Source organism: Harpia harpyja, chromosome 17 (genome assembly GCF_026419915.1).
Source record: "Harpia harpyja isolate bHarHar1 chromosome 17, bHarHar1 primary haplotype, whole genome shotgun sequence".
In the NCBI taxonomy this organism is placed as follows: domain Eukaryota; kingdom Metazoa; phylum Chordata; class Aves; order Accipitriformes; family Accipitridae; genus Harpia; species Harpia harpyja.
The window spans coordinates 4,417,543-4,430,929 of NC_068956.1; the positions used below are offsets into that span (position 1 = coordinate 4,417,543).

The 13,387-nt window shown below is 41.3% G+C and overlaps 1 protein-coding gene across 9 annotated transcripts in view; it reads right to left on the reverse strand.

Annotated features, from left to right (window-relative positions):
* The window catches only part of TENM4 (teneurin transmembrane protein 4), a 599,338-nt gene that overhangs the window by 39,018 nt on the left and 546,933 nt on the right, over positions 1-13,387 (reverse strand). For all 9 annotated transcript variants that reach the window (XM_052812175.1, XM_052812176.1, XM_052812174.1 and 6 more), the window contains 2 exons: positions 7,419-7,573; positions 2,866-3,743 (listed from right to left, as the gene is read on the reverse strand). In XM_052812175.1, coding sequence (XP_052668135.1) covers positions 2,866-3,743; positions 7,419-7,573 — 1,033 coding nt within the window. The remainder of the gene's footprint in view (positions 1-2,865; positions 3,744-7,418; positions 7,574-13,387) is intronic.

Below are 13,387 nucleotides of genomic sequence, written 5' to 3' on the forward strand. Positions count from 1 at the left end.
CAGCCATCAATTTTCACTGTCCTTCATAAACTGCAAACATCAGAACTGACAGTATTAGTCTCATCAGTACTGTACAGGGACAAAATCAGCTTTGTACTACCCACTACAAGTAGAGTGGAATGAGTAAATGTATTCATTTTGTTTGTCCATCCGAACGACAAGTTAGATTTGCCATGGAATTATGCTGAGGATCACACTGAGTGACTTGATGCTTTGCTCACTACAACCTCTGAGAGTCAATGCTCAGCCCAGTTCTTTAGATGTGGCCTGTTTACGTGTGCACCCTGGCATTAGACCGTGTAAGAATGTATTTTGTTCAAACAAAATCTACTTTATCAAGCAATCTAAGTATCTCACCTTTATTTACTAATCTTCTCATTTTATCAGTTCTCATTTTATATTCTTTTCCCAGATTATGCATGCAAAACCTGGGTATAATCAATCCCTGCCAATTCATCTGAAACAACCCCATTGGATGATTCCCTATTGCTGATTACCTTTTGAGAGCTACCACAGAGCAAGGTCTTGAGCCATTTGATATGTACTTTTCACAGCTTGGAAGAAGAGCAGATGATCTGCTTTCCAAGTCCTGAGTGGACAGCTTAGGGTGGGATAGCATAGGATAGGATAGGATGAAAAGTGACAGCCTCTGATTCAAACAAGGAAGATTTAGACTGAGATTATAAAAAAACTTTCTAACAATAACAATAATATAGGTAAATACATTGTCGCTATCAATATTTATCATTAACTTAGATAACTTTGATAGGATCCATTTGACCAAATTATAGACTTCTGCAATGTAAACATCTGTATCTGAGCTAATCATTCTGGACTCCCTTTACAGAAAGAAACTTTCAGAATACTACTCATCTCATCTCATCCTAAAGCAGATATACCTGACATAACTCGTAAGAAACTCACCTTGAAAGTGCCTGTTTCTCTCCATTGCCTATAAAGGGAGGCTGAGGTAACTAATTCAGATATAGACTTTTACCCTGTAGCTCTATAAAGTTGCATCAGAATCTGTCAGGAACAGTTAAATAGAGACAACTGATCACAGGTTTGGATGAGAGATCTCTGAAGACACATTCCCAATTCTATTTTCAGTGATGCTGTGCTATCACATAGTGCTGACTTGCTCTAGTCAAGATTTCCATAGTCTAACCACTGGGGAATACTGTCTTCCATTTAGCTCTAAAAAGCTTTCTTATGACTCTTCTGAAGTGCATAAAAGGACTAGAATGATGACTTTCACAAATGCGCTATTTTGTTGGATAGCAAGAAATAATGGATCACTGTTATAAATATATCCACAGAGTAAGTTGGATTTTAGCTTCTGTCTCATTTTATCTCCTTTATATTTTCAGTCACACTTTTAAATGAAAGAATATGTTTGAGGTATAAATCTGACCATTATTAGCTGTAATGTTTCGTTTGCTTCACTCTCCGTGGCTACATCTGTTTTCAAGCAAAGGAACTATTGGGTTCTTTGCAAAAAGAAAATACCTCCTTGATTTAGCACAATAGTCCTGACAATATAGCAGGCTTCCACTCCTATAGAGAAAACCACCCTATCTTTCCTCCCTAAAGCCTCCCTCAAGCAAATTCAATGTAAGAGATGGAAGGGTATTAACTTTGATTCACTGAGGAATATTGCTATAGTAATTGCAAGCAGAACATCGATGGAATGCAAATAACCTTTCAAAAGATTCATCACAAAGTTTCCATCAGTTCTTTTCAAGGCAGGAGCAGTAATAGCGAGTATTAAGCACAGAAATTTGAAACTGGGCCTGGAACATTTTAAAGAAAGAACCAAAGCAACTGCATGTCTAACACACGAATATGTGGGTTTAGCCAGCTTTCCTTCTCTGAGTATCTTTTTTTTTGCAGTTTTTTTCTTTGTAATCTTGGGAACTGTCTATTCTAGCCAAATTCTAGCCAATGGGTCTATTATTATGGTAGCTGAACACTTCCATGTAACCATTCAAACCATATGGGAAATTATGCACTAAAAGGACCATTTCAAAGAGGCTAGACGTGAAAATAGAAATGAAACTAAAGAAGAGGGAGGGGAAAGGGTTCTCAACAGCAGGATGAATTTGCAGACCATCCTTCTAGGTGTCCTTCATTCAGTTATCTATCTTTTTCCTGTTTGATACCAGAAGTGTGTTGTCTTCATGGTATTTATAAGCAGGGAATTGCTAACAGTAATACAAAAAAGAGGCACAAATCTTCAAGTCACTGCCAGCTCTGGGGTTTCCAATGCATCCTGTCTTCTCTCTGTTCAAAAATTCTTTGGGCTGGTCTTGAACAGTCCTGAGACTATTTTTACTGCTTAGTGAGGCCAATTACAACAATAGAAAATGAGCAGTCCCTTAATTACAGAATTGTTTTCTGAGCAAGCTGTCATTAGTCATTGTCAGTTGCCATTCTACATCAGCCATTTCAAATAAGCTCAAAAAAGACACTGCAGCATAGGAAGTAGGTGAAAAGCTGCGAAAAAGAGGATCTGATGGAACTTTCACACTTCCAAGCCCTTCAAAGCCAAGAAAAATTCTCTGACATCCAACCTAAATCCCCAGTCCCAACTACAGTTAAGGAGAACCAGGTGTCCAAATTACTTAGCTGATTTAGAAAAACTCAGCAGAAATTCTGACTCTTGACTTGGGAGGGGGAGCTTATTCAAACTCTAATGCACTTACTTCCAGTATTTAGTGTTTGTGTAGAGATCTAATATTCTCTGTTCTGGCCATTTTACTTGGACAATAATTCTGTCCAGGGAATTAAATTCTATCAATCAACCTTGCATGGTTCAGAGAACACAGAATGAAGACAGCAGCACAACTTTCATAATATACTTACTCATAAAATGTTGTCCAACCATTTTCATTGCTTTTAGTGGCAAGGAGACCGGAATTGCCGTGGTATGTCATCATGGCCACTTCATGCCCCTGTGTTGTTACACTCTTGAGCGCGCTGTTGGTACCAATTGTCACCCAGTAGACTTGGCCATCGGGCACCACCAGCCAGAGGGGCATCCCCGTGGAATCTCTTCGGATATTGACTAAGTTGCCATTATTATCAGTGATCAGGGTTATATCTCCATCTCCGGAATAAGTAAAATTGTAAAGATAATCTCCAGTGGTAAGGCTCTGAGTATAAAGGTGCTTACCACTGGTGTCAAACAAGTAGAGTTCCTGGTCTATGGGTGAGGATAACTCATATAGATTTTGTGTGTTGAGGAATGGTTTGTTTTTCCGAATAAAGCGGATTCGGATATTTCCAAGATCAGCAACATACAGCTCCCCATCTGCACAAACAGCAAGGGAGGATGGTGCATTGAGTTTGGCATCCTTGGCATAGCCATCATCCCCCGAGAAGCAGTCACAGTTAGCATCGTTCTTGCAGTCACAGCTGCTTGGTGCACCAGCAACGAGAGAAATCTCTCCGTTGGTGGTGACCTGCCTGATGCGATTGATCTTTTTCTCATCAGTCTCAGCAATATACAGGACCCCGTTATGTGAGACAGCCAGGGCGGTAGCAGACTCGAGCGTGGCATGGATTGCCACCTTGCTAAGGAGAAAATGATCCATGCCCGGCACCTGGCAATGCATGGGCCTCCCCGCCACGATGCGCACTTGGTGGTTCTCAGATATCTGTAACACAACGTTATTGTCGAGGACGTAGAGTGAATTATCCATTGGATTGACTGCCAAATCCGTGGGCCATTCTAGACGAACCTTAAAGGTAAAACAACACAAGGAAATGATTATAGCAAGACCTTTTTTCACCGCATGGTTGCTATAAATCAATCGCAATGAGGATGTTTCAACACAGATTAAAGGGAGAAAAGGTAAAAGAAACACAATTAATTAGTGCTGCTTGATACGGTGGCCACAGAGGACACGACTCTGGTGTGAGTGAGGGGGCTTAGCTCCTGGTCACATGAAGTAGACACATGTGGACACCCACGCTCTGCATTGCAGCAGTGGTGGGAGCAGGGTGATGGGACAGAGGCAGACCCTCCTCAGCTCTTGCTCTGCACCATGGCTTCTCTCTGCTTCTCCACCTTGGTATGAGGTATCAGGGGATGTGGGAAGGAACATCAGTGCCCAGGGAATGCAGGAGTAAACAAAAAGATCCAAAAATTCAAGGGGGATTTCCCCTCGCCAAACAATCCTATGCTTTTTGAATTGATGGAGCCCGGACCTGATAGCAGAGACCCAGGACTAGGAATTTTGTTGTGTGAAGTACTATAAAGTCAGTCAAACAAAACAATGATCCTCTTACTAAAGGATTTTCCAGACAAGTGGCCGAGCTCCTCTGGGTAAATGACAAGGAGGGATAGACACAAAACTGGCAGCTGTGTCAGCATGCATGTATGTCTAATTTACAACCACCAAATTTCTGCTTGATGCTGCAAAAATGCAAAATAGCAATTCACAAGAAATTCAGGCAATTTCAACTTGTGGAATAAAATACTTGTGACTTCACAGTGATTTTCACATTTTTTTTTTAGCATAATGGAAGAATGGGTTCAAGTAATAGTGACACATCACATTTCTACCCTGATAATCCATATACACAAATAAAGTGAAAAAGTGACTGGTATCACCACGAGTGAGCACTAGAAGGTCTCTATTTCTAGCTCTACTTCTGCAATACACTGTCTTTTCAAGTGAGTCTACTCTTTTAGTTGCCAAACCTAGGAAACGTTTACCAACAGAATTCAGGGTAATTTAATTTTTTTTATAAAGAACTGTAAGGTGTGCATTTTTTGATTCTTTTATTTTACTTCAGGTTTGTATAGAAAAAAAAAAGTCAACATCATGCTAATGGGAACCAACCAATGCTCAAATGTTTTCCTAATGGTGCACCTTACCCATAGTAGAGGTGTGAAGGGTGATTGGAAATGAACAACTGTGAAGAATGCTCTTGGTCACCTCCAGTCAGGCTTTTAAATAGATTTTCAACTAGTTACAAAGAATAGCTATTCTGGTTGTATACTCCCTTCAGTCAGCCAGGCGACTCTAAGTTAGAGCAGATGGACTTGATATCTGGTGGTTAACTGAGAAGCTGGCCATTTTGTGCCATTCTCCCTGCACCCGTGTGTTTTTTTCTCTGTACCCAACAGCATGACGTGCAGTGACAGAAAGCTCTGGGATCTGGGCACACTCAAGGCCGTGCAGTTCCAGGATCTCTCTCTCTTTGTTTCAAACCTTCCTCTCTCACCATCCATCTCAATTGCTGCTGCTTCTCATTTGTCTGAGGTGACTAAGTTTGGGGGGGTATTTTGCATATATAAAGTGGCAACCTTATTGGAAGGAGGAGGAGTAGATGCCAGCAGGCTCAAGTCCAGCAAACCATCTCTCACTGTGATTTTATTTAAAACCAAGAACAAGAAGAGACCAGGTAAGATCTAGAGGCACACAGGAGAGTCCTATTTTTAAAGCCTATAAGTGAATATCTCTGCCACAGCCCTGCTTTACTTTTGATGCTTCTATTCATGTTTAAATCCCTTTTCAATTTTTTTTTTTTTTTCTTTTTAAAGAGCATCACATGCAAGGTATTTAGTTCATTGTGCCTTCTAATGGCTGGGCTTCTGAAGCTCATTTACATGGCCAAGCAGTGTGCTGAGCTCTGTCTACTCTGGTTCTCTGTTTGCAAAATCTCCTTCCTTTTCTCAGCTCCTGGCCTATTTTAACCCTTCCTGTAGTAAAACATTATAGCCTGTGGTTTTCTCTTTAATAATGCATGCCTCCATCCCTTCCAGTGGTCTTTAAGCTCCGCAGCCTTGAGTTAGCATCAAGAGCAGAGTTTATTCTGAACTGACAAGGGAATTTTCAATTTCTTAAAAACCATTCCTTGTCAACATTGGCAGCTAAATATTTCATGTCCTCATGTCCTAGGGAACCTCAGGGACCTGACAGAAAAGACCCTTCTAGCCACTGTAAATGATAAAAAGCTACTTCCCAAGCTGGGTTTTCTTTGCCTGGTTTGGGTTGGTTTGTTTTTTTTTTCATTAAACTTGTCTTTGGTGTGTCTGTCCAGAACAGTACTGGTTAATCTGTCCGTCACAGTACAGGTTAATCTGAAAATGGCTTCTGTCGTTTTATGAAGAGAAAGAAAGACTCTTCAGCTGGTACATTTTAGCTCATTTCAGAAGTGTTTAAATATGACATTGGTATACATGCAAGCCACATAACCTGTGAGAAAATGTTTTTTAAAGCCTGAACCCACAATGGTCTTGTGGTAACTGCCTCTGAAATTCAGATAAAGAAAAAACTAAGCCTGTAAGATGAGAAACATTCTACAAGATGGCCTTTAACTGGCAAAATTTGCTTCTCTAGAAGGCATGAGAGCTTTTAAACTCATAATTTCAGCTTGTCCATAAATTGAGGACAGTGGGAACCAGTTGCAAAGAAGCAAGAATAATCTTTTCAAATTAGAGGGAAAAACAAGAAGAACAGATTCCATATGGGAGCACGGAAATTATCTAGGTAGTTACAAAAAGGAAACCCCATTGACATCTATTGTGGCTGAATAATAGTACTTAGCCCTCCAGCTATGATCTATATTTTCATAGGAGAGGGCAATATTCCTCTAGCCAGGCAAACAACAAGTGGCACAAAGGTTTCAAGGGACACTATCTCTAAACTGGCACAATTTGACAGGTTGGCCAGTGCCCCACAAAATTGAGTGCTGGGCTGTAACAGATTTCTCTTCTGCACCATCCAGAAGTAAAGCAATCATCAAACTGAGATTTCTTTTTCTCCCTTTTCCTTTTTTTCTCTCCACCTTTAAGCAGCAGGACTTAAAAGCCCAGCATGATGGTAGCTGCAACCAATTTGCAATCTGATGCAATTCAAGATTCTTGTTTTCCTGCTGTTGCTAATTTTGGCACCACAGCCTCCAATCAGTATTTCCTAGATGTTAATTTGATTCAGGTCTAAAATTGTGGTGGGCCAAATTAGGATGGGGGGAAGCAAAGAAAAAAACCCATGGTTAGCTAAGTTGTTATAACAGAGCATGGCATATAGTCCTACTAAAATGAGTACAGCTGCCTGGTCATTTTAGTTTAAAGCAACTAGTTTCTTGAGAAATGAGCCTAATGAAACCTGGCTTCCCAGGAATCTGTGTCTCCCAGCTGACTGGGAGCTCTGAAAGAAGTCTCTTCTGGGGCTGGGACATCTTTAAAATCTCTCTCTCCGGAGATGTCTGAGTTAGGTCTTTCCTTCAGTCTTTATAGGATCTTTCTTTTTGACCCAGTCATTTTCATATTTCAAAACACGTAGAGATGTAATTCTCCTTGAGCCCTTACCTCTTTGTCAAACCTGGAGAGGCACACAGACATGCAGATGGAGTGAAGGCATAGGCTTCTATTCTGTAGAAACCCAACCAAAACGTCATCTTACCTGAGAAATGTCCATGACAGAGTCACAGCTGAGAGGCCGAGCCGATGTCAAGTCATTGGAACCCAACACAGTTGAGATGATCCCATTCTGATCAATCCGCCTGATCATAGTGCCATCCACAAAGTAAATCAGCCCAAACTTGTCCACAGTGATGCCTGAGGAGAAAAAAAGCAAGACAGTCAGAAAGTAATGGCAACCTGACAATTATGAGATGAATAGAAGACAGTGTCTGGTTTGACGCTCATGGAAGAGTAAGACTGCTGGTTTGGTTGGGAGCAATATATTTTATGGCATTCAAAAGGGATGAGATGAGAGTTGGACATGCGGGAGTCCTGGTTATCAGGAGCTTTGAACTGGGACCATTCCATGGAAGGCACTTCCAACTGGCATATGATGCAATTTAAAAATCCCTGCTCACTTCTGGAAAAGGGTATGGCATACGGTGAACTCCTGAAAGGAGAAGGTTTTCTAATAACTACGTCTTGCATGTTCAGAAACATGGTGTTATTGCTCATGGTATGAATATTAAGCCATGCATAGGAAAATGTTACACTGGTGAATCTTTCAGAAATGGCGACGAAAAGGCTGTGAAGATCCATCAGGTCAATCAAATTCCAGATGGATAAATGTGGAAAGGTTTTTCCTAGGATAATCCTACTAATGTATAGTATTTCACCTGTTTCTGAACTCTGCTAGGTGATTAATTTCATTGTCCAAACCTCCTTTGTAGACATACTCCTGTCAGTGGATTTGAGGTCTGCTGACAACAGTTACAGACTGCTGATTCTTGTTGCCTCACCTGGAGATATGTGCCATTTCACTTCCCCCTAAGCATCGTTTCTCAAGTATTTGTTATGTTAGCACAAGCTCCTTTAATCCTCTTTATCTCAAGCTAGCTATACTAGCATCTTCCATCAGAGGATTTCATGGTGCTTTACACTTACTAATTAGACCTCATAGCAGTCTGTGTGTGTGATCATCCTAATTTTACATATCGGGAAAATAACAGATAAAGCAATTTTCACAAGGTCACAGAGAAAGTCCATGACTAAGGCAGGAATAAGAACTTAAGGGCCCCATTCACCTCTCTTTTATGTTAGTATAAATTAAAAGTAACTCCACAGATACTAATAGAGTCATCCATCTCATCTACCCTACAGTGGCGGAATGCCGCTCAGCATAATATTTGAGTGTCTTAAAGACACTAAAAAATGTAAGGAACAGTTAAAGAATGCAGAAGCCTGTAACACCCTTTTCTATGCAAGTGAAAATTCTGCTTAGAATATATGAATAGTAGGATCTTCCTGTTTGGTTTCTTTTGCTAGCAGCGTAGCAATCACTTGGCAAAAAGCTGACATCTGCACTGTGCTTCCAAGCAAGTATCTGGAGCTTTTCCAATCAGTGGAGAGACATACCTACTCCTAGGGTGCAATTCATACCACCCTAAAGCAGATATCCAAAAGAGATTATATGAATCCTGCTAGAAACACCTTTTCCTCCCCATTGACTATAAAAGGAGACTACAGCAAATATCTCCAAAGGAAACATTTATACTGTAGACAGATTAAATTAGTGAGATGAATCCTCACTGAAATGTTTTTTTGGCTGTCATCATGGTGACAGAAATGATGGAAAATCTGTTTCGGATAGAAAGCTTTGAGAATATTTCTGAGAAGCAATCAGATCTTGTGTTTCTCCAAAACGCTGTTTTACAGCCAGAACCCTTGTTTGAAACATTTACCCTCAGTCTTTATCCACTGTGAGCTATGCTGTGAAGTACAGATGCAGCAGTTCACAGATCAAAAATTTTAGATTTTCATGTAGCAGGGACTAATCCCCTGATTGCTTTGGCAATTAAAATCATGGCCTTCAGCCAGCGCTGTAACTACTGCATGGGCTGGAAGCCATGGAGGTGGATGATACGTAGAACAACATATATCTGGCCATACAGAAATCTACAGAAGATAATCTAGCCTGGAAGAAATGGCAAGAAAACCTCAGGACTAGGTCATTGTTTGAGAGAAAGAACAAACTTCTCCATTGAGCTGAGGTAAAGGAAGGTATTCAGACAGGGCTGCAACCTGTTGATTCAAAGTCAGTTAGGAGTCAGGGAACTGATGTTTCAGATCACTGAGTTGAATGGGAGCTGTGTATTTTTGCTAGGAGGTAAACCCAGCATTTTCCTTAGTTCTTTGTAACATCTCCCTGTCTGAAGGGCGTCATTTTGACCTGGATTGGGTATTTGACCATCCGAGCAGCACAGTTTCAGAATAGCCTCTAGGGCAGTGAGGAAAAAATTACTTGCTGCTTTTAAGATGAAGTTTATTAATTTTGGAGGGGATTATATGGCAGTATTGCTGAGATAATATATGACGACTAAATGACCCAAAAGATTGCTCCGAGTCCTACATTCCAATACCTGTGTTTAATTCATGCCGAGATAGGACTGATCTTTGCAGGACCATGAAACAAGAACCTTGAAGAGGAGCGGCAGGTACCTGTTGCACATCTGAATGCTACAGGAGAAGCCACAGCAGTGGTGGCCATTTATTCTCATTATACAATATAAACCCATCAGCTGTACCTTAGCACTTTGTCAAAAGCTTGCAGAGGGATCTGGCAGTATAAGCATCAATATCTCCCTGGCATCCATGGCTTTCTGGAAGTTGTCTTCACCTGCCATGAGATCTGTCAGCATTGTGCCCTTGTTGGTGCCCTGTTCAATGTGTCATCCGGGATATGGGCACATGTCACCTGTCACTGGCATCTGCTGTTGAAGGTTACTGCTCCTCTAATTATTTTGCCTGCCGAATGGCAAGTTCCTTAATGTTTGCTGGCATTTGCTTGACCACCAGGAATACAATTGAGCTCTTTAAGTGATATGGTAGATGTGTTTTTTTCAGAAGAGGCATGATAGAAGGTTTAGTGGATCTTAATTGGCTTTTGTCAAACACAAGAGGCTCTTATCCATTCCTAGGTTCACAACGAGTATTTTTCAGGGTGCCTGTCCATTAGTCTGTGTGACAGGCCAAAAGCCAGTGAAGGGTGTCAGGCTGGATAATGTGATTTTAAATGAGGCAGAATTTTCTCTCTTAGCTACTTCCATATGTATTGGATGGGACTTATCAGCAGCGTATGCTGACAGTCGCTCACGGTGTTCAATGCTGAGGTCTGATGGCTGGTCTGATTAACCAGTTAGAGTAATAATAACTTGTATGTACTTTGGCTCTCAAGCCAGCTCCGATGAGTTGATAGAGCACAACTTTATTTTGCATTCCAGCTTAGACAAAGAGCTTGCACACCCAAAGAAGTTAAAGTAGGATGGCAAAGTTACCACTTATCATCCTGCTCCAGGGCAATGGCATGTGCATGTGTTCTTATCACAGAGCACTTCTCTGCTTATCCCTCTTTCACGGAGGCTAAGCAATCTCAATTGCCTTGCATTTCCTAAGATGTTCTGCAGGCTAACAGAGTTTGCAGTCTGTCAAAGCCCTAAATTCCCATTTGCACATGCTCCTCACACAGCAACTGCTCCAGTCCCTTCCTGACTTTAGCTGATTGTCTGGGATTCAAATCTAATTACGGAGAGGAGCCCTGCTCTCCCACAGACAAGTGTCTTTGGATGGATGACTTCTGCGGAGAGGGAAAGAAACATCACGATTTCTTTGCAGCAGATTGTAGAGGTTAGATTGGACCTTTCTGTGTTTCCTTTCTGATAATGGCACAGTTCCAGTGCTGGGAGCTGGCTCCTGCAAATGGGCACAGAAACGGGTAATTCACATGTCACGCATGTAAAGCCAAAGGCCTTGGCTTGCTTTGGCAGAAGGCTCCTCTCATGTTTCCATAGGAACATAAGGGAATTAAAGATTTTCAGCATACAGCTTGAAGTTCAATCTCACAGTTACTGAGAGAAAACATCTGCTGCCACTACCCAGGTAGCATTGCAGATCCAAACTTTCAGCTCTGAGGTATGAAATACATACGTTATGAAATCACGCTGGCTCCTCTTGGGTAGTCGCAGATCCCATAAGAAACAAGGGCTTGTAGCACCACGTGCATCACACCAGTGAGTTGTGCTGATAGAAAGCTGTGATGCAATGACATTTGCTTGAAATGTCAGGACCTTGTAGTGAGAAGAGGTGCCAGCAGAACGTTACGCTGCAAATAGCTACTGGGACACGGTGGGTTTGTTCTAGAAGATGAACTGCTAAAAGTGATTGCATTGCACATGTAGCTCTACTTAGGAAAAAAAGGGGGGAAAACTCTTTTAAGTAAAAAATAGGTGCTAAAGGAATCCAAATTTGGAGCTTTCTTGTCTGGCTGGATGCTGAATGACTGAGTGATAAAATGGCAGATGAAAATCAATGTCAATAAGTACAGAGGAATTCACGGGGGAAGGAGTAAACCTAACTACCCATATGCAATGACAAGCTGTAAAATAGCTCACAGGAAAAAGATTTCGGAATTCCTGTGAAAAGTTTTCTGCAAAGATCAGCTTTGTGCTCAGCAGTGGTCAAGGAGGGAGCTAGAAGATAGGAATGGATTAGGAAAGGCACAGAGAGAACAGAAAACAATGATCTGGCATCAAAAAGACCACACTTTTTCATGCTGTGGCTAAAAAATTGTGGAAAACATTAGCACAGGATGTCTGCAAGGAAAAAAACTAAGTGTTCAGAGAGGTTTCCAGACAAATTGATGGTGGCATCTAAGCACAGGTCCAGGTGCAAGCTCTTCAGAAAGTGCCGCGAATGTCTATGACTAGAATCTGGAGTGTTAGCAGGGAAAGGCCACTCTATCACTGCCCCCTTCCTACGTGTCTTTTCTGGCCACAGTAAGAGACAAGATATTTTGTTCAGTCAGCCTCTAGTCTTCCCTGAAATGGCCCTTACGTTATTATTTGACAATAAAAATGTTAACAGATTGTGGAGGGTTGAGTTTCTTCTTTTAATTCTGTCGAACTCATGAACACTTAGTGAACAACTGAGATTTTGTTTACACATTCAGCAGGACACAGTGAAGGAAGCAATCTGTCCCAAAATTAATTACTTCATTTTGCATTGTTTTTGTGGTGCTAAATGAATGAGATGCCCCCTCCCCCCCCACGTCCCTTCTGAAACCTTCTTCCTATTGTGTCAGACTTGTCACTGCAATCTCTCTTAATTGCAGGCTCCTTGGTAATTTCTCTGCCACAACATTTTCCCGAGGAGAACCACTGGTGAGTACTCAGATGAAAAAAAATGCTCTGACAAGCTGGAGTTTTAATTTTTCTTTAGATTGCTTGTAGAAGAGGATCATTATTAGCAGATGATAATTAGAAAGTGGTAACACTTTAATTTGCAACGATATATTGAAATTCATTAGCATCTGAAAGCTTTGCTGTGCTCTGTGGCAAATGAATTGGAAGCATCAGGCCGGTTCCTAATAACTATGATAAATACCCTGACCAAACAACTGCCACCACTGTTGCATCTGTTGATCTACCTGTCTTCTATTTGTATAGCTTACCTTTATCAGAGAAGCCAAAGACAGGGGAAGGGTGAAATTCCTGGGGTAGGTTTTATCCATCCTGATATCTTGTCTAAGCTAATCATCTAAAGGGCGTTCTCTCTCCTTCAATGGAGAGAGACAAGAACTTCTATCCAGAAGGTATTTCAGAAATGTATTGATAGGACAAGGGATAACAGTTTTGAACTGAAAGAGGGTAGATTCAGATTTGATATAAGGAAGAATTTTTTTTTACAAGAGTGTTGAGACACTGGAACAGGTTTCCCAGAGAAGCTGTGGATACCCCATCCCTGGAAGTGTTCAAGGCCAGGTGGGATGGGGCTTTGAGCAACCGGGTCTAGTGGAAGGTGTCCCTGCCCATGGCAGGGGGGTTGGAACGAAATGATCTTTAAGGTCCCTTCCAACCCAAATTATCCTGTGATGCTATGATTCTATGAAATTATCCACTCCGAAGTAATGGGAGA